At 36.9% G+C, this 20112-nt stretch overlaps 7 protein-coding genes across 7 annotated transcripts; 2 read left to right on the top strand and 5 right to left on the bottom strand.

Annotated features, from left to right (window-relative positions):
* PHYBLDRAFT_165708 (hypothetical protein) lies at positions 1 to 754 on the bottom strand (the record flags this gene model as incomplete). The annotated part of the gene is made up of 3 exons (XM_018435285.1): positions 1 to 278; positions 346 to 577; positions 647 to 754. The coding sequence occupies 3 exons, from the start codon at positions 752 to 754 to the stop codon at positions 1 to 3; spliced, it is 618 nt and encodes a 205-aa protein (XP_018295260.1).
* Positions 755 to 3921: 3167 nt separating this feature from the next.
* Positions 3922 to 5814, top strand: PHYBLDRAFT_98605 (hypothetical protein; the record flags this gene model as incomplete). The annotated part of the gene is made up of 8 exons (XM_018444058.1): positions 3922 to 4111; positions 4271 to 4396; positions 4504 to 4757; positions 4836 to 5030; positions 5109 to 5193; positions 5279 to 5433; positions 5511 to 5603; positions 5728 to 5814. Coding segments are annotated over 8 exons (1185 nt in total), but the record flags the coding sequence as incomplete, so codon positions are not given.
* A 644-nt stretch (positions 5815 to 6458) lies between these two features.
* On the bottom strand, positions 6459 to 7806 carry PHYBLDRAFT_131929 (hypothetical protein). The gene is made up of 4 exons (XM_018429454.1): positions 7768 to 7806; positions 7071 to 7687; positions 6736 to 7016; positions 6459 to 6651 (listed from the first exon to the last, which is right to left on the bottom strand). The coding sequence occupies exons 1-4, from the start codon at positions 7791 to 7793 to the stop codon at positions 6562 to 6564; spliced, it is 1014 nt and encodes a 337-aa protein (XP_018295258.1). The 5' UTR covers positions 7794 to 7806; the 3' UTR covers positions 6459 to 6561.
* A 1710-nt stretch (positions 7807 to 9516) lies between these two features.
* PHYBLDRAFT_158111 (hypothetical protein) lies at positions 9517 to 10336 on the bottom strand. The gene is made up of 3 exons (XM_018433737.1): positions 10297 to 10336; positions 10123 to 10230; positions 9517 to 10066 (listed from the first exon to the last, which is right to left on the bottom strand). The coding sequence occupies exon 3, from the start codon at positions 9843 to 9845 to the stop codon at positions 9615 to 9617; it is 231 nt and encodes a 76-aa protein (XP_018295257.1). The 5' UTR covers positions 9846 to 10066; positions 10123 to 10230; positions 10297 to 10336; the 3' UTR covers positions 9517 to 9614.
* A 2213-nt stretch (positions 10337 to 12549) lies between these two features.
* Positions 12550 to 14182, top strand: PHYBLDRAFT_165704 (hypothetical protein; the record flags this gene model as incomplete). The annotated part of the gene is made up of 6 exons (XM_018435284.1): positions 12550 to 12809; positions 12893 to 13222; positions 13293 to 13371; positions 13510 to 13606; positions 13680 to 13893; positions 13990 to 14182. The coding sequence occupies 6 exons, from the start codon at positions 12550 to 12552 to the stop codon at positions 14180 to 14182; spliced, it is 1173 nt and encodes a 390-aa protein (XP_018295256.1).
* Positions 14183 to 14341: 159 nt separating this feature from the next.
* PHYBLDRAFT_131926 (hypothetical protein) lies at positions 14342 to 15043 on the bottom strand (the record flags this gene model as incomplete). Its single annotated transcript, XM_018429453.1, has 2 exons — positions 14342 to 14755; positions 14944 to 15043. The coding sequence occupies 2 exons, from the start codon at positions 15041 to 15043 to the stop codon at positions 14460 to 14462; spliced, it is 396 nt and encodes a 131-aa protein (XP_018295255.1). The 3' UTR covers positions 14342 to 14459.
* Positions 15044 to 16241: 1198 nt separating this feature from the next.
* Positions 16242 to 19498, bottom strand: PHYBLDRAFT_142718 (hypothetical protein; the record flags this gene model as incomplete). Its single annotated transcript, XM_018430857.1, has 8 exons — positions 16242 to 16616; positions 16709 to 17779; positions 17844 to 18098; positions 18173 to 18279; positions 18334 to 18436; positions 18573 to 18830; positions 18907 to 19110; positions 19247 to 19498. 8 exons carry the CDS (start codon positions 19496 to 19498, stop codon positions 16242 to 16244), a joined length of 2625 nt encoding a protein of 874 aa, XP_018295254.1.
* Positions 19499 to 20112: the final 614 nt, after the last annotated feature.

Below are 20112 nucleotides of genomic sequence, written 5' to 3'. Positions count from 1 at the left end.
TTATTGTCTTAAAAGACCTGCGATGTATTGTTCTGGTGTTGGTGGACTAACATCGAACTTGGCACTGGTTTTATTCCCCCCATTATAACATATATGAACATTTTTTAAGAATGTTCCAATGATATAATAGAGGCCTACAGAGCATTGGTCAATTCTCTGCGTTTGTGAATATTTCAGAAATGCAAAGAAGCTCCCGACGTGAGCAAACTCCTGCTCCACAGAGATCCTCACTCTAGACATCTCGGTGTTGAACACGGTGTCGTCTTCGGATGCATTTGCTGAAAGAAAAAGATTAAAACGTTCATAAGTATTATTTGTAAAAGCAGATGATCATGTGTTGCTTACTTATTCTAAATGGCCTTGCCATCACTGCTGAATTAGCATAAGCTGAATCGCCATACAAGTGATAGCAAGGCCTACCAACAGAAGTGAAATCAAATGCATCAAACAGGCGTCTCTCCGTGTCTGCCAGTCTGTACATATGCATGTCGTGGTGATTTCCAGTCTCGGGGCCAATGATGGAAGATGTAATTCCATCAGGAGTTACAATGGCTTGATATTTCAGCCCGTGGCCTCTCTATAGATCCCCATTGTATTGAGTTAAAGTAACAGAAGAAAACAACTATTACAGTAATCATTTACTTACGTAATGACCGTTGTAAACAACCTCCTGGTTCTCTCTTGGTCTGGCAATTCGATTGAATGTACCATCAATGAATCCAACGCAGCTTCTAACTGGAGCGCCTTTTTTCATTCATTATTATCAAGCTTGTTGAAACTCTATGCCTTTAAATATATCTTACCAGTTTATCTTATAGTATCACTGAAGCCCACCAGATTTTCCTCTCGGAATTGACAGGTGTCAAATTCCAGAGCAGTATGGAATTTTCGGTAGATAACCTCCGCCATACCATTGAAAATTATACTTAACGTAAGAACTGCTTTTCCAAAGAGAAAGGACATATATGCCAAGCGAGCAGGAAAGGCTAACCGTCAAAGTAGACTAACTGACGCCTCTAGTGCAGGAATGGAGAATCGCCCACTGAAACCTTTACGAAAGTAAACTCTTTTACGCGGTGAAGGTGTTGGTAGAAATAGTAATATACGTGTTGAACAACCTTTACACTTTTCCCGAGTGTCCCAATTTTATTTATTTATTTTCGTACTTTTAAAATTCGGACAGCTATTTTTTTTTGTCTCAAAAAAAAAAAAAAAGTCAAAGATTGAAAGACAGCCCATTAACAAATCACACTTTTAAATTTGAGTTTCAGTATCGGCTTTTGTTTCAAATAATTAAGCATGTCAATGTACTTCATGATGGGGAGTGATTATGTTTTTTTTTAAAAAAAGAAAAATATAACATTTATGCTTCAATTTAGTTCATTTATTCCATAAATAGTTAATTGAAATAAAACTTGGCATCTTTAATATTATATAAAACATAAATTTCAATAACTCAATTGGTCATTGCAACTCACAAATACTTTCTAGAAGGGGAGGATTTTATGGACAGGCTGGAGAGGTACACGACGTCACAGCATCACGCGTTAGTTCAGCATTCTTATATATCTATTTTTCTCTCTCTCTCTCTCTCTCTCTCTGTTGGATCAGACTTTAATATTTGTTAGTGTTTCAAAAAAGAAAGATTGATATGGAGATAATTATTATATTAACGTTGAAAAAAAAGGTAGCAAAATAATATACATAATAAAATATTGGATATTTGATATTATTAATGACATGCCTTGATGATTAATACACAATAAAAGAAATCTACATGTCTTTTCTTTGAATTAAATTCTTATGGAAATGAACAAAAAAAAGGCGCTGGCCTGTTGAGATTGAGGTATCGCAATATAGAGCAATATATAGGTTAAAAACGTCTGTAGCAAGTTGAAGGTGGTCAACAGTGGCCAATAAATGTTGTTAAGGAACTCAAGAAACCTTGTACTTGAAACCAGCTGTTATGAAAGAGTTAGTGGATGCAGACGTACTGTAATTTCTCAATTATTCTGTGGTAGTATTTATGCTGGTGTATTAGGAATGTTTCTAATATTATTATTTTTACCTTTTACTTCTGGTCATCGCTCCTGGTACTGTTATGCGTAATTTACAGTCTTACCAATGGACATTTGATATTTACTCAATACATCATAGAGAAAGTATGCCCAGAATATGCTAGGAAAGATATATTAGACATTTTAAGCATAATATATATAAAATATATAAAATAGTAATTACAAGTATAGTGAGTGTGCTATTTAGGATACAAGCTTGTGAAAAATAAAATAAATAGAAAACCCAAGTTCATGCTAGATAATCTGCCCTGAGATAATGATTTCGTGGTATCCACGCTTATTGAAAAGCACCCAGGCCAATATGTTTCTAATGAAAATAAGTCAGCACCATTGATAATCCAGAGTTTAGTAATAAGTGTTACGTGCATACGTACGTACGTATGTACGACATATCACTCTTCAAAACAGAAAAAATAATGACCTGGCCTTTGCTCTAACTTCTTTAGGGGAGATATGGAGAAAGACCTTGTTCCTTTTATTCTTTCTTTCTTTTTCATATTATCTATAAATACAGCTATTTTAAAGCGTTCGGGAATTGCCACTGAGTTTTCTTTTTGAAAGATAATTTATACTGCAGAATGTGTGTACTGGTCATATACAGTGTAGTTTGCCCGACAACAGCAATAATAGAGATACAATCTATATCTTATCTTTGAAATATATATTGATTAAACAGGTCTTTCTTAATTATAAATGCACAGATATATAGGTAATACTTGTAGAATAATATCAGCTCTAGAGTCATTACGGCTATTCAAGGAGGATTTATCTCTTGTATACTTCATAAGACCAAAAAACCACAATCCTGAAGAAATAAGAAGAAGAAGAGGAAAACGTTGAATACAAATGTTTCGTAATTATAAAAGGAAATGTGCAACATATTATGCTGTGATCGCTGGTAAGACGATCTGATAGCCAATTTCAACCTCCCCATCATCTCCCAAAAACAATAAGTTACTGTATGTATATAAGCTAGTCACCGTAGTTATAACCTTATACTACCATAGAAAAGGAAGACAGAGCAGTGTAGTAATCCTAAGAGGCAACAAAATAATAAGAATAAGAAAAAGTTAATGCACCCTACAAAACCTTACGTGAAATATATTTCAATGGCCTGTATAACTGTGGGATTTATTACCAAAATTACAAATCTTCCGGAGATTAAAATCTCGGTGAGCTGGCTTCACCACTCTACGCTATTTTCTTCATTTTGCATGATCAGAAGATGTGTGTGTGTGTGTGTGTGTGTGTGTATGGGGACAGTCACCTCCTCTTATTACAGGAACCACCCCTTTGTGCCCTTTATTTTTCTTCTTCTCTTTTACGTTACTGCAAGTTTCGCACGCTTATATCTTCTTCTTCTTCTTCCTCTTCTACTCCTCCTCCTTCTTATTCCTCTTTCTCTTCTTCTTCTTCTAACTTTACTTTCCCACTATGAATACTAGCTCCGTCATTTTATTCGGCAATTTCAAAAGAGCCTTGACTTATCTTCCTACAATCTCAAGTAGGATGACTTCATCTCATCTCAAGACCATCCTGAACCAATCAAGAGGTCCGCCCAGCTTACAACTTACAGGGCGTAGACTATATCACAGTACAAATTACAGTAAAGGAACACACACCGCAGTCCCACACTTACCCCCAGACGCTCCTCTTGTACCATTGCTTTCTGTGGATGGCAAGATGGTCAACCCACGCACAGTAAGCTCATTCAACAATTAGAATATGTCTTTCTTTTATTTTATTTTATTTTAGAAAACAAAACATTTCTCCTCCTCCTCTGAATATGTGTGTATACAATTAATGATATTGATAATAATAATAATAATAATAATAATAATAGATTGTGAAACACTTGGATGACTATGTAATTGGGCAAGAAAGGGCCAAAAAGATTCTAGCCGTGGCCGTGTTTAATCATTATAACCGGGTTCATGCCAATTCAAAAGCAAAAGAGACTGTTGTAGAAGAAGATGTAGAAGAAGGACCTTCTTTGCCTTCCCGACCTCCCATCTCCCCTGAGTTCCGTTTTGGTCGAGGTGCCGGAACAGAGCGTATTCAGGGACAAATATACACAGAAGGAACATGTGAGTGTGAGAAAGTATTATAGACAAGAAACAAGAAGTATTGGGTTACTGATAAATAAGAAAAAAAAATATATAAAATATCATCAGTAGGGTCACAACAGCAAGTGTGGTTAAACCCTCCAACACAATCTGTATCTTTGCCTCAACCCAAAGCTCATGAGAAAGTTAAAGAGGAACAGTCGATTGTATATGACAAGAGTAATGTTCTTTTAATTGGGCCCACTGGATCAGGTGAGCTATAGATATATTCGTACATAACCCTAGAGAGAAACTCTATTTAATAAACCAGATAATAATAACATTAACATTAATAACAATAATTTCCCTTGAAAATCTAGGAAAGACACTGCTTGCGCGTACATTGGCTCAGATTCTTCAAGTGCCATTTTCTATGTCCGATGCAACACCTTTTACACAGGCTGGTTATGTGGGAGAGGATGTTGAATTGGTCATCCAACGTCTTCTCCAGTCATGTGACTTTGATGTCAAGAAGGCAGAGGGTGGCATAGTATTTATTGATGAGATTGACAAGATTGCCAGGAGATCAGATACCATGTCATCTCGAGATGTTTCTGGAGAGGGAGTACAACAGGTAAATATATATATATGCATACATATTTTAAGAGAGAAGGAGAGGTGATTGATTATTGATTATTGATTATTATTGTAGTCACTACTGCGTATGTTAGAGGGAACGACTATCCAAGTTACTGATAAGACTGGGGCCAGCAAGAAAGGACCTAGTATGGGACCACCTAATGGAAAGGGAGAAGTATACTCGATTGACACCAGCAACATATTGTTTATCTTGAGTGGTGCTTTTGTTGGATTGGAAAAGACGGTTATGGATCGAGTTGCAAAGGGAGTAAGTCAATAAATGAGGGGCTATCTGGAAATACCGTTTCTTTTTTGTCGAGAGACTAATTTCATCCAACTTCTGCAGTCTATTGGATTCGATGCTTTATTAAAGGTTTCTGATAAGGAAACCAACAAGACCTCACATCCACTTTCTCGAGTAGAACCATCAGGTAAAAAATAAACAAAAGATTGAATTGATCAAAGCCTGTTACTTGTGTTCAAGTCCCAACAAATAACTAAATCGACTGCTTGTAGATTTGGTTTCATATGGGCTGATCCCAGAGTTTATTGGCAGACTTCCTGTGCTGGCTTCCGTAAATGATTTGAGTGTCGATGATCTGGTTAGGGTGCTAAAGGAGCCCAAGAATTCACTCTTGAATCAATACAAAGGCCTTTTCCAATTGAACAAAGTAAATATTTTTTCTTTTTTTTTTTAAAAAAAAATTATAATTGTTTTATTAGCACTATGACTAATATATTATCCAAGGTTGATCTAAAGTTTAGTAACAAGGCATTGCGGGGTGTGGCAGAACTGGCGTTAGAGAAGAAGACGGGTGCACGCGGGTTACGGAGAATCATGGTAATGGAACAGAAATATATTGTATATATATTTTTTTTCTCCCCGGTGATATATAACCCATGTGTATACATAACATATTTAATGGAAAACAAACAAGGCTGACTCTGTTTTACGGATCGAATAGGAAACGCTTTTGCTGGAACCCATGTTTGATGTTCCTGGGTCGTCAATTCAACAGGTTGTGATTGATAGTAAAGTGGTCGATGGAAAGACTCCAATTTACCTCGACCACTGTCAGTTAGATCTGGCTGATCAGATCCTTGCTACAGACGATGGAGTTTTAGAGGTTGAGAATGATGGTGTAAGACCGCCAGATATTCAGTGTCAAGAGATGAGACACATGTAAAAATAATAAATGCATAAATAAATATACATAAGTACATACACACATTCATACAAACATAAAGACATACTTTTAATAATCATGTATGCATATTACATATGAATCTCACCCAACTTCATTAAACCAATCAATCAATAAAGGCTATTTTTTTTTACTTTCTTTATTGTCTTGCCTTGCCTTGCCTTGCCTTGCCTTGCTTTGCTTTATTTGAGCCCTTAATGTCTTATGTTGCCGTATTTCCCTTTATATTTCTTTTCCCTTCCCCTCCTATTATAATTATTTTTTACTTGACCAAATTTTGCTTGGTATTTGAAAGGAAAGAGCCGGGAAGACAGGTTGATGCCTTCACGTGAAGTGGTGGATGAAGTGGTAGGTCGGCGACTACGGAAGCGGAGACAACCAAAATAGAAGTGCGGGGCAATTCTTAACGCCTATGATGATGATTATATTTTTTTCCCCACATCCTTAGTCCACCTTTGTGGGAAACATTACACAACTCCGCTATCCATGAGTAGGGTTCAAAGAACGGTATTTTTTTTTATTTACAATAACAATAACAGCAGCAGGATATGCATGTGAATTTTTTTAGCAATAGGAAGCAAGGGAATTCTGGATTTAGAGGGCACCATCGACCTTGGCGGCGTGGACGATCAAGTCAACAACACGGCAAGAGTAACCGTACTCGTTATCGTACCAGGAGACCAACTATAATAAAGGTTTTTAGTATTTTTGTTTTTTTTTTGTGCATTGAATGATCCCAAATATTTCCAATATTTCCAATATATTTACCTTGACAAAGTTGGGGTTGAGGGAGATACCAGCCTTGGCATCGAAGATGGAAGAGCGGTCATCACCGAGGAAATCGGTGGAGACAACCTCATCATCGGTGTAGCCGAGGATACCCTTGAGCTCGTTCTCGGAGGCCTCCTTGATGGCCAACTTGATCTCCTCGTAGGAGGCACCCTTCTCGAGGCGGACGGTCAAGTCAACAACGGAGACATCGGGGTTGGGGACACGGAAAGACATACCAGTCAACTTGCCGTTGAGCTCGGGGATGACCTTACCGACAGCTATACAGAATCAATTAGTTTACAAACCACTAGAAATATATATGGTAAGCTTACCCTTGGCAGCACCAGTGGAGGCGGGGATGATGTTGGCACCAGCACCGCGACCGGCACGCCAGTCCTTGCCAGAGGGACCGTCGACGGTCTTCTGGGTGGCAGTGGTGGCGTGGACAGTGGTCATCAAACCCTCAACAATACCGAACTTGTCGTTGATGACCTTGGCAAGGGGAGCCAAGCAGTTGGTGGTGCAGGAGGCGTTGGAGATGACCTCATACTCGGACTTGTAGGCATCGAGGTTTACGCCGCAGACGAACATAGGGGCGTCAGCAGAGGGAGCAGAGATGATGACCTTCTTGGCACCACCGACCAAGTGGAGCTTGCCCTTCTCGATGGTGGTGAAGACACCGGTGGACTCAACAACGTAGTAAGCCTCATCCTTGGCCCAGGGGATCTGAGCGGGATCGCGCTCGGCGTAGACAGAGATGGCCTTGCCGTTGACGATGAGCTTACCGTCCTCAGTGGAGACGGTACCCTTGAAACGACCGTGGGTGGAGTCGTACTTGAACATGTAGACCATGTATTCAAGATCAATGAAGGGGTCGTTGATGGCAACAACCTGGACGTTGGGGTTCTCGAGGGAAGCGCGGAGGACAATGCGACCAATGCGGCCGAAGCTATTGATGATTTTGACGCGTTTGAGTACATGACGCGTTTTTATGCTTTATTTGTTGGAGCTTAGGGGTTGTTAACTTACCCGTTAATACCAACGTTGACAACCATGATGTGAATAAGATAAAGTGAGAAACGAAGATCAGGATGATGGTTGATGGGTTTTTATAACTTTCAGACGCGGGCGCTAGTCTAATGATGGGGACCATTCGACACGATCTTTTGCTGGTCTTCATTTTGGATTCTGTTTCTGTAATCCAAGGTACCCGGGTCCAATTACTTGATATATAATTTTTTATATAATTTTTTTATATATATTTTATATATATATATTTTACAACTGAGCTACTTCTCTTCTATACAGATGGGGGTGGGGATGGGGTTGAATAAGACCTAATACCCTTACCACCCCCCTCATTATATTTCTCATCATCATTGGCGTCATCATATTCTATATATCGATATGTGACCCAATCAAAGAAAAAAAAAAGAAATTAAGCTTCTTTAAATTTACAGCTTTGTAAAAATTGACATTTGATTTCCTCATGCTTGATAGCCCGAAGCTCAATACAATATACAAATGTATATACACTATAGATATAAGACAGCTGAATATGAACATTTTCCTTTAAAGACCTTATTAATTTAATTTTGATTTTTCTTCTGATACCAAAAAATCCTTTGCAGGGACAAAAATAAAACTATTGTTGGGAAATTGATAAGATCATTCGTGACCGTCTTTATGTCAATTATAATGATTCAAAAAAAAAATTAAAAAAGAAAATGGCTGCTTTGATAAAGTGTTGAATTTCCCAATAGATCTAAAGGGATAAACCTATTAGATGATTTCAAATATGTATAGTCTGTTTAGAGTCATCGGCAGATTCTATCTTTAAACATAAAACCTTGTAATCAATACTAGCCAGCTTTTCTTTCTTTCATTCTTTTTCGCTTGCTTGGTATTCTTTCTTTCTTTCTATTTTTCTCACAGTCCGTGCTTATTCTCACCCTAGAGACTACGTCACACTTCTGTCTTCATTTTACTACAAGAAACGTTTTTGACGGGGTGGTACAAAAGGTGGGTACCCTTGCCGGATTCACTTTGTCTACTTGGTCTGGGTGCCTTGTTGAAAAATAAAATAAAAAATACACGTCTTTTTGGTGTGTATCATTTGGTCCCTGGTTTCTGGTTACTCATGGGAACCAAAGCATATGAAATGCTCTTATCGTACACGTTAATCGGAGTACATTAAAGACGTGTCTCAACCATCTCGTAGCAACAAGGCTGAGCAGATAAACTGATAAAATAAAACTCCCGACCAAAGCACTATAATATAATAATAATAATAATATATATAATCGAATGAATGAAGGAATATATGAATGAATGATCAATTGACTAATCAATTGATCAATGCAAAGGTATCGATTTAATCTTTACATTTTTTTTCTTTTTTTTTCTTTAAAAAATGACTGTATTGAAACCATCTACACAACAAAGAACCCCTTCTTTTCGTTTCTATTCTATTGATGTGCACGCGCGCGCGTGTGTATGTGAGCACGTAGAAATGATACTATTTATTTATTTATTTTTCACCAAGATATTTGAGGAACCATGAGCAAGATTACCATTTAGTGAAAGTCTTGCCAAATTCTCGGTATTCTTTGGGTTAAGTATTAAGGTTTGCATTGTTCTTGTTCAAGATCATGGCCGAGAACATTAGGTCTGTGCAGAAATTCATATTTCACACGATTACATAGATACATTTTGTATCTAAATTTTTCTGGAAATGTGTGGCTGTTCACAAACCAAAAAAGAATATCTAAATATCTTATAAAAACCTACATTTATTGCGATTTAACTTAACATTTTGTGCAAGTGTACACCAACATTAACACATAAATGTACAAATATGTATATTTTGTAAACATTTAGATAATCTGTAAATTCAATTCAATAAGCTTCATGGTCTGTTCAACCTTTTTCTTCATTTCTGCATTAGAGCGCCCAACACCTTTAATCATCTTCTGAATACTCTTGCGCCAGTTCTTTATGGCTTCTTCACTAGATGTGAATACTACCGTCGTTTGATCTTCCGATAATCCAGACAGAGAATCCAAATGACCAGGCTTGTTTTCGTAGCATACTGACAGGCTGTTCATATAGCTTGTCCAATACCAAGAAACAATGGAAACATGTCGATATATATCCTCAATATTATTTACTTCCGGCGGACGTGTCTTGAGAACAAAAGAAAAGAACTTGTCCACTCCATCAGATGGTTTCACATTCTTGCTATAGCTTTGATGTTCTGGAAGTACAAGACTCGTATCGGCATCTTGGAGAAATATAGAAGAGATAGATAGAGCAAATATCGGATAGGCTATTTTCTTTGTACACAATGAGTCTATAGAACAGTACACCATTAACTCTTACCACCAATATTGCATTGGCTTGGTCGGTAGACAGGCCACGAAGGTGTCTATAGGTTTGATCTGACAGGTTTGGAAAAGAAACATACTTGTCAACAATTGCTAAATAAATCAACTTTATAAAGCACATAATGTTTAGTTGTTATAGTTATAATATATCATACTTTGTTTGATTACAAACCATGTTCATGATACGGCTCACAATATCTAAGCTATAAGTATCAACATTATTGTCTACACCATCCTCTGAATCTTCAAACAGAGAAAACAGCGTATCCAGATAGGTATCAAGTTGGGTGCGGATTCCCATTCCATCCCTTCTGAGCATCATCAGAAATATGCATTTGCCCAATTCATTATTATCTATAAATTTCTTTAGTTTAGGATTTCTTTATTGTGCGTATATGTATGGGTGTTTACCTTGTTTTTCGTAAATATCATGTTCCAGTAGGGCGACAAGAATATCCAATATTAGACGCATACTCTTTATAGAAAAAAACTATAATTATTAGCATAAATTCCAAATAAAAAAGAATCATTATTTTCAATACCATTCTTTTTGTATTTGGCATATCACTCTTTCGCTTTATACATTTGGAGACCAGATCCCAAAAATCATCGTATTCATGCATTCCCAGTAATATCTCATCGATTTTCTCTTCTTCTCCTTCTTCTCCTTCTTCTCCATCCTCTTTACCGATACCTTTCCTTATGTATCCTGGTTCTTTCTGAACCATACTTCGAGTTGACAAAGAATATCTTTCTCCTCCAACTATGTGAAAGCTGCGAAATGTATTCCAAATCGGCTCAAATACACTTGATCCATACACTGAAAGCACATGTTTTAACAATCTATAGCATCGTTGGCTCATTAAGAAAAATTCATCGGTATCATGCTGTAAAACAGGACGTGTAATACAATGGACCATTGCCAGAAGAATTGAACTGCATTATTAACAAAACCAAAAAAAAACCAAAAAAAAACAAGATATACATATAAAAGATATCATTAATTTAACGTGTAATATACGTGTATGTCTTTTTTTTTAAGACAAATATTCCTTTTTCTCTTACGGTAAAGGACATCTTTGGGAGGTAAGAACAGTATCAACCAAATCTAACGCCGCACTGTCTTTGTGTATATGTGTATATGTATATATATGTGTGTGTGTTATTGAAATTTGTTTTTTTTTGTTTGACACTTCAATACAACGTACAGTGACCAACGTCGAGGTAGTCACGAATCATCAACTCTAGCTTATGGTTCATGAAAGTAATATTCTTGTTCAATGGTCGTTTTCCATTAAGGGTCTCAATCGAGTTAAAATGTTGATATATCTCTACTTGATCTGGACTCATGTAACACACTTGCTGCGCTGGCAGCTCTTCGCTTATGCCATATTCAGGAGTTACAATAGTGAACTGTAAGATTCCGTTCTACTATGCAATATTTGAATTAATAAAATTCTTTCACTTTAACGAATATATCAAAGCAATAATAACAGCAAAAAGAAAGAAAGAAAGGAATTTTTATTACTAACCTCATCGATTCGATGAGCAGTAATTGGCATGTTAAATAAGCAAACCTGCCTATGATAAATGCCTTACCTACATTGGACGTGACACGTTGACGTGACTGTCGGTTCAAAACAAATCCTCCGTTCTATAAAACACTCCATAAAAACGCGTTGTTATGCAAAGAAGACTAACAAATTGGCATCATGACCAATTTTTTAATAATGCCGCCTACTAACCAAGGCACTATAGCTGAGGTCAATTGTCAGCTTGGTAAAGATGAATTTTATACTTGATAGCAAACATTGTACAAAAATGCTCATAGATTCTCTCTATACACACATCCACATACAATTGTATAAACTTGCAGCAAATGTTCATCAAGAAAACGATAATGCAATCATGGAACTTAATGCGCAAAGAGTAATTTTATTATACTACTACTATTGCTTTTTTTTTGGTTTCGTTCAATCGTCTTACGCCGCATTGTGTAGATTCCGCTTTATCCTTCTATTCAGTTTGAACCTTTGGATGTCGAAGAAAGTGCATTGTCGAAACTTCATGATGAATATGAAGAATTCCTGGCAACAATTTATAGTAAATTCATGGAAGAATTAGAGCACAAGTGGACTCTTTAGTAAGTTCCTTTGTACTTGATTTTTTTCTTTATTGGCATGCATTCATTCACACATTGAATATCTACAGTGGTCCTATTATTAAAAAGACGTAGGTGGAGCATCAACGACAGAGATAGACATGTACATTGAATGACTCTAAAGTCATTACATTTCCTAAACTACGAGGAAACAAATTAAATTACAACTCAACTAATTCATAAACTTCATTATCATAAAAACAACTTTCTTATGCACTTAGAACACTTTACAAGATCGCCGAAAAAATCTACAGTCTGTCTGGCATGAACTTGCCTATTCCTACTGGCCCTCATACAGAGCATAACATGTTCCACACTCGTTCTGAAGATATCTTAGCAATTGCATGGCACCCATACGTCGATCGTCTTGCATTGGCTCACAAAGACAACACAGTCTATATTTACGAAAAAGACCCCGAATCGCCCAATTGGACATGCACTTTATTGAAGCACAAGTTTATGAATAACATTACTTGTTTAGAGTGGAAACCTAAAGCAGGTGGAATACTTGCTGTTGGATGCAGGTGAGAAGCGGGCAAAGTGAATATGTAAAAGCTAGATTTGCACACAGGAAAACTTAAACTCATTTTGTGGTTTGGAACGTCAGACATGGTGTGTGTGTGTGGGATTTGTATGCCAAGCGTGTTAAAGGCGCAGCATCTGTTTCTACAAACTCCCATCACGAAACAGTAAATGTGGGTCTGCACCCTACTGCCTGGATGAGCTACTTCCGTACCCCCGGTCAAGATCATATCAGTTCTATTGCATGGGATCCTTCGTTGAGCAGCAATGTATTTGTGGCAGCTTCAACCAGCACTAGTACTTTGGTTGCCTACGATATTGTCACACATCTAGCCACACCTTTGAAGCGATATGGAAAAGGAAATGTTTTGTTGCGCTGGAGTCCTGACGGCAACTGGCTTTACTCAGCAAGCATGTAGGTTTACTATTTAAGAGTGTACAAAAGCAAAGGATAATTGACGATGGTATATCGTCGGGGATTGTAGGGCAGGTGCTTCGCGTCTATGGAATACCAAGACATGGACATGCACCAAATTTTCCAACCCTCCTGGGTTGTGGGTAAAGGTAATACACTTTACTTGCATGTTATTATAGCGATGAAAAAAAAACAAGAAAGAAAGATATTCAGATGTACAGAAGGATAAACGACGGAGCATAAAGAAAGAGAAAGAAAGAAATAAAAATACTCATTAAATATAATAGAGTGCATGCTGGAGCCCAGACAGCAAGAGTATATTATACTCTATGCGCGGTAAAAGAGATCTTCACATTTTAAGTCGACGCACCTCTGATAAAGATGGTAATTTTTATTGCTTTCATCCATAGTTTCTGGTTTTATTGCAGATAGACTAACGAGAAAATAATTATATTAGTTGTTTGGGATATTTCAAAGGTTGATGGTTATCAGACTACAGTACATGTTGGCGAACGTGTGGTGCCAATAGGCATCATTCGTGAAATCACTTTGGACCCTAATAATGCTGAACGACTGGCAGTTATTTATGAAGATAGCGATGTAGTGGGACTTTACAGTGTATCGAGTGTGAACTCATTGACAGGAAAGACCGGAACGGCTGTTACTCCCATGTAAGAGAATTAACTATAGCCGACTTTGCTTTTGCGGATTAATATTAAGCTAATCATATTATATATATATATAAACTTGTACGTATTTGATATTAGTGGTCTTGTTCGTGGAGCTGCTGTCAATTCTAACGCTGTAGGACAATTGGGAGCCATTCCAATGACTGGCGCTCGTCCTATTCATGCCGCTTTCTCTCCCAGTCGTAAACAGGGAGCAATATTGGCTGTAGTTTACGATAACAACATCATTAGTTTCTTATCCCACCAGTATGTCAGTAAGCCAAGGAGTTAAGTACTTTTGTGAATATCGCCCACAAACACTTTGTATCCCATCCTCTACAAAAAAAAGAACAAAGACAAAGCAAATAATCAAAGAGTAGAAACCGTCTCATAAGCTCCAAGAACCATACAATATATTATACACACATATATCTTCTCTCCCTCTTTTTGTCAATTGTTCCAACCAAGCTCGTATATAATTTTTTTTAATGAATTCTATAAAACAATAAGAAAGATATTTTCCTTCTTAACAAGCCCATATCAATAAATCTCAGCTCATTTCCATTTTCTTATACAACACGAGGAGCAAGAGAGACAGCCTTCATCCAGTTCTTCATTCTTAATTCTGCGGCAACAACACCCAAGATACGGGTGCCGAGAGGCTCCTTCTTTTGGTTCAAAAGAATGCATGCATTGTCATCGAAACGGATATAACGACCATCTGGGCGGCCCATTTCCTTCTTTGTACGGACAACCAGAGCATGGCGGACATCACCCTTCTTGACCTTTTGAGTGGCAGCTTGAGTACCGATCAAATTGGGGTTGATAGGTCTAGCACGCTTGACAACACAGACGATTTCATCGCCTACACAAGAAAAAAAATAAAAAACGCACGTGCGCACGAATGAATAAACGATTTTTTTTAATGATAGTAATAGTAGTATAAATGGAGTAATGGATACTGAGGAATAAATAACAAAAAAAGTGCATATTTTATATTTGATAATGGTTGTATTTATATATGATGTTCTAGTAAATAATGCTGTTAATTACCAGCTCTAGCGAAGCGGGCACCACTCAAGACACGAATGCACTCTGCAACAATGGCCCCAGAGTTGTCGATTACGTTCAAAGTGCCTTTCAATCCAATCATCGTGAGGTGTGTGTGTGTATAGGAACGCTGTGCGGCACCACAAAATGAAAACAAGGATAGAAGGGAAGTAAAACGCAGTCACAGTGACTTGTTCCTTTATGAAGGGAGGGGACCATGATTAAAGAAGAGTCAAGTTTGAAGGGAATGGATATTTTACAAAGACATGTATACAATTTAATTATTTGTTTTGTTTAATAATCCGTTAGATTCAATTGTAATCTATGTTCCTTATTTATTTATTTCTAAAAAAAAGAAAAACAATAAAGCAAAAATAAATAACCAATATGTAGGCGGTGGTTTACAATTGAAGTCAAACTAATTACGATTTATGCTTGAGCGAAGAATAATCGCAACAAAATCTGCATTATAATTATTACGATTTTGCTTAGAGTATGGCCAATAATTTTCTCTAAGAATTAAATGTAGCTACATATGTTACTTATACTTTAATGTATATTTTTTGTATAGATATATAGATATATAGATATATAGATGTATAAATGTATAAATGTTTTAGGTAAAGTTTGTGGTTCGATGGGAAGGCATATTGCTACACAAGTCTTTTGTGAAAAGGTTACACCAGAGACGTAATTCAAATGAAAGAAAAAGAAGAAAAAAAACAGGGAAAACCTCGCCCTTTAAACTATGTCAAATAAATGGTATATGTGGATGATTTACTCCCGATGCTCACACAAGAAGTACCCCTGTTCACCCGCGTCAGAATCTCTTATGGTGAAGCATGTGTTTTTCTAAAGGCTGACAAACGATACTTTACGGGAATAAACGAGAATGATAAGAGGAAAATATGTTTACCTCTTTTTTTTTCTTCTCTTTGTTCGGGATAGCATGTGCAATCAAATACTTGGATATAAACCATTTATATGGTAAACGACAAGAATTGTACTCTTGCTGCGTTTAAAGACATGCTTTAATTCATTTATTCATTTTTTGGGGGGAAATATAGGGTTTGGATATAGCAGTAATTTGTAGTAATTTGTGTATGTGTAATAATAATAATAATAGAAGATAAATGGGATACTTCTAATACAAGATAAAATGAGCTTGAAGGTAAATGAGTCTTGATAGCAATAGCTAGAAATTATATATTCAATTATAGTAACAAAAAAAATTAGGCATTTTAATTTCTTTTTTCATAATGCCTATTGTGAATAAACTATTCGACAGTCAAAGGAGTTATTTAGATAGAAGGGGTACGAGTAGATAAGGAAGCTCTCCGAGGAATATTTGGTGCCATCTCAAAAGCATCTTGAGTGGTTGGAGGTTGGCGGTAGGATACCATTCCATCAAAACACTCTCTCGAAAAGTCAATGTTTGGCCAGGAATGTTGATAATTGAAGGGCCCCCAGCCAAGAGAAGCATCATCTGCTACACTGTGTTGCCTGGGTCTAACAATAAACGAGTTCGACATTGGCCGTTGTTCGTTGAACATGGTTGTGTTCTTCTGGATATCCTCTAGTGGACTAAATATGGGAAATCTCTCTTCTTGAATGTATTCTGACATACTATCATGATAAGAGGGACCATGTAGTGACTCGGTACTTATTCCAAACATCTATATGCACACACACGCACACACACACAATAAAGTCCATTAGAAGATGAGCACAATTAAACAAGAGAATAAACAAACAAATATAAGCTTACACTACAATAGTCTGCCTTTGGAGGTATCCAAATATTGTTTCCCGAGGGAATTGGTGCGGATAAAGTAGCCAAGGGACGTGTTCCGAGTGTAGGCGGCATGGTAGACATAACCTTTGACAAACTTTGGGATATATCAGGACTTGGGAATATGGATCTTATATCGCCTTTGTAAAGGGCATAAAGCGGGCTTTCCGACAACGGGGACTCTAGAGGCTGGTTGGTAACGGGCTCATTACGAGGCAAGTCTAATGTCGGGCGATAGAGGCGGGAATATTCAAAGAGACCAGCCTTTGGAACAGATTGCGTCTTTTGTAATCCATTTTTGAAATCAATTGTAGCATCAATTTCTGGTTCTTCTTTTACCATTTTCACAGGACCCAAAGATGTCTTTTCTTCGGGTATGTGTCGCTTCAGCATACGTAAAATCTCGTTGGTTTCGGTAACTGGCCCAAATACCGTCACCTCACCTGAACCCTGCCTTTCGGGCCACCATATCTTGGTATTACTAGGTCTGGCTGCATCTCTCAGAGTCTTTCCATACTTGTGGAGTATTGTACGGTGAAGATAAATAGGTAAAAGTAACCGTTGAGGTATGAAATCTCTGTCTTTTTCGAGCCCAACATACTCCATCACTGCACGCCTGAGGTTTTCGAGGTTTGGAGCGTTCTTCATTGGTGTTCTTGCAACCACGTTATCCTCATTCTCAAAGTATCCTCCTAGCGAACTGAATTCTTCGGATCCAGAGAATTTTACATAGACACCATAAGTCTTCATCATACGCTGTATGTTCTTTCCTCCTACTCCGATAATACGACGATGATACATTTCAGGAACATAGAAAGATATTTCTGCAGGAAGCTCTTCTTGTAGCATTGAGAGACCATCTATAGCCTTATTTGGACTGTTGCTGTCGATTGACACCATAAAAGTGTATTGACCTACTGTATGAAACTTGACCTGAACTGCACAGGACTTCATGATTTTATTAATTTTTCCGTTTTTCTTTCCACTTATAAAGTCCTGATGATCCGAGGCAAGTTCTAATGAAAATATGGTGTGCTTGTGATGTCTCTAATAATTTGGCGTGTTAATTAGATGCTTATTACTTTATATTCATATTTATGTTTATTTTTACCTTGAAAGTTGGAATCCCACAAAGAAACTGGTAAGCATTTCTTACTTCACGTTCTGTACCGAGTATTTCAAACTGACAATCTTCTAGATTGTAGATTACTTCTGAGCTAGATGTTTCTGCAAGACAACCCACTGTCTGGAGCATCTTTTCATACGATCCAAATACTTGTTTCATAATGGTATCTGGGGACCTGATAACCGATTCACTTTCTTCTTCTGGGCTGAAACTGAATACGGCTCTGTAGATACTAAAAATCTAATGTAATTATATTAGCATCTAGCTAAATAAAAAAAATAAAAAACAAATAATTTTAACTTATTAAATCTTACCAGATAATTAAGTAGTCTGTATGTGCGCTCCACATTGACTCTGTTCTCAGCATAAACAACGATCTTATTATCACCCGAGCCAAGTAGTGGAAATCGGATAAATGATCCTATGAAATAAATTACGTCAGTTTGTGCAAACATACTTGTATTCGAATTAATACCATTGTCACGCATAATGTTCCGAATTTCTTCTCTTTGACGGAGCAGAATCCAATCAATTTTTGATGAAGACATGGTGGATTCCTTTTTAAACAAGGATTTTACCTATAGAAAAGGGATATAATTTGAGATGTTTCCATTTTTCTTCTTATTTTTAGATGATTTTAAGCACCAATGATATATGCGTGTGTGTGTAATATAGGTTTAAAGTAACAACTGTACTCTATACATTATTCTGTACCTTTTGAGCAGCTAATCTTGTTAAAAGTTCCTTGGCTCTTTGGATGCTGACAGTTGACTCTCCTGTGATATTTATCAGCCCTGACGTATCAGATAGGTGAGATGATGTGTTCGAATGGATTTGGGATGTAAAAGGTGACTGGAGATATATATTGGTTGCTGTTTCTTCCATTATGGGCTGAAGATGACTGTGCTTCCGCCCAGCCATAAGGTTATGCAAGTGGTGGGGGATCTCCAATGTATCGGATATCAATCGAGACTATTATAATTATTATAATCGTTATTGTGTGTCTATTTTAATTTATTGTAAATACATGTATTACAAAAAGTCTTACCATGACATCCAGAAATACAAGAACCTTAACACGGATAGCTTCGGCAGAATCAATTGTTCCGAAAATGGTAATTTCCGTTCCAGTGCAAACCACTTTGGTCGGCTTATTTTCGTCTGATATCTTTTGTAGACCGACCAAGAGTTCTGTCAATGAAGCATGGTTTCGTAGGATAGAAGAGCTGAAAGATTTTACAGAAAGTTTGACCTAGTAAAGGTTGGTGAAATGAAGACATAGTATTATATATATATATATAAAGAAGAAGAAATGGGAGATATAGAAATACGAGAGAAATAGAGTATAAATTATAATTTTTTTTGAATATTTAATCTATTGGCCTTACTTGGATGGGGTTCTGTCTCAAGAAAGCCCCTCTTGCTTTCATGGTTGGAGAAATTGATCCAGCCAAGGTAGCCTGAATGGCCTGGGGTTTTGATTTTGAGAGACTTAGCTTAGAGGGCTGGAAGTGGATAACTTCTAGCTGGGTATGTTGGTTTGTGAATTCTGATTGAAGATGAGCTAGACGAGCTAGACTGACTGTATGTCCTTTGCCGTATGGTGCAGCAATACAGGTAGCATAAGCAATATTTGGCATAATTCTGAGATTGATCTGTATAACAAGATGCGTATATAATAATTTGCGTCAGAAGAGGGATGTGAGTTAATGTATAAAAGGAGATAATAGTAATACGGTGAGACATTTTGATTGTGCTGTATTTATGTGTCAAAAGAGAATAACAAACATCGAAAAAGACCATCGTAATAAATTTGAAGTTGCAGTGGGGTTTGCAATCCTACCCAATCCCATTGTCGAAAACTAATAGTAAAAATAAATAGCAAAAATAAGAACAACAATAATAATAATAATAGTAGTAATAATAGCAATAGCAATAGTAACAGTAATAGTAATAGTAAGAGTAACAATAATAACAATAATAATATTACTAATAATTTGGGAATATTGCTTCCAGTATAGAGGACAATGAATGGCATACACCCAAGGGAATATATTTGATAAAAAAAAGATTACAAGACCAACTTTGTATATACAGGTGAGTCTATCAAATCAAATCAACTCAAATCAAATCATACGCTTGATATTTGTGGATTACCCCCTCTTACCTCCCCCTCCACACACACACACACATACATATATATATATATTACAGAATTGTTTTTCAATCCAATTTCTGGGTCGATCGTTACATT

The sequence above is a fragment of the Phycomyces blakesleeanus genome (genome assembly GCF_001638985.1).
Source record: "Phycomyces blakesleeanus NRRL 1555(-) unplaced genomic scaffold PHYBLscaffold_5, whole genome shotgun sequence".
Classification (NCBI taxonomy): Eukaryota; Fungi; Mucoromycota; class Mucoromycetes; order Mucorales; family Phycomycetaceae; genus Phycomyces; species Phycomyces blakesleeanus.
Note: the sequence above shows the minus strand (reverse complement) of the source record. Positions and strands in the feature narration are given on the sequence as shown.

Coding starts and splice junctions, on each gene's coding strand:
- PHYBLDRAFT_131929 (XM_018429454.1), bottom strand. CDS start 7,793: ATGGTTGTCAACGTTGGTATTAACGG. Junction 7,017..7,070: donor CTCCACTGGTGCTGCCAAGG/GTAAGCTTACCA, acceptor GATTCTGTATAG/CTGTCGGTAAGGTCATCCCC. Junction 6,652..6,735: donor TCAACCCCAACTTTGTCAAG/GTAAATATATTG, acceptor CCTTTATTATAG/TTGGTCTCCTGGTACGATAA.
- PHYBLDRAFT_158111 (XM_018433737.1), bottom strand. CDS start 9,845: ATGAACAGCCTGTCAGTATGCTACGAAAACAAGCCTGGTCATTTGGAT.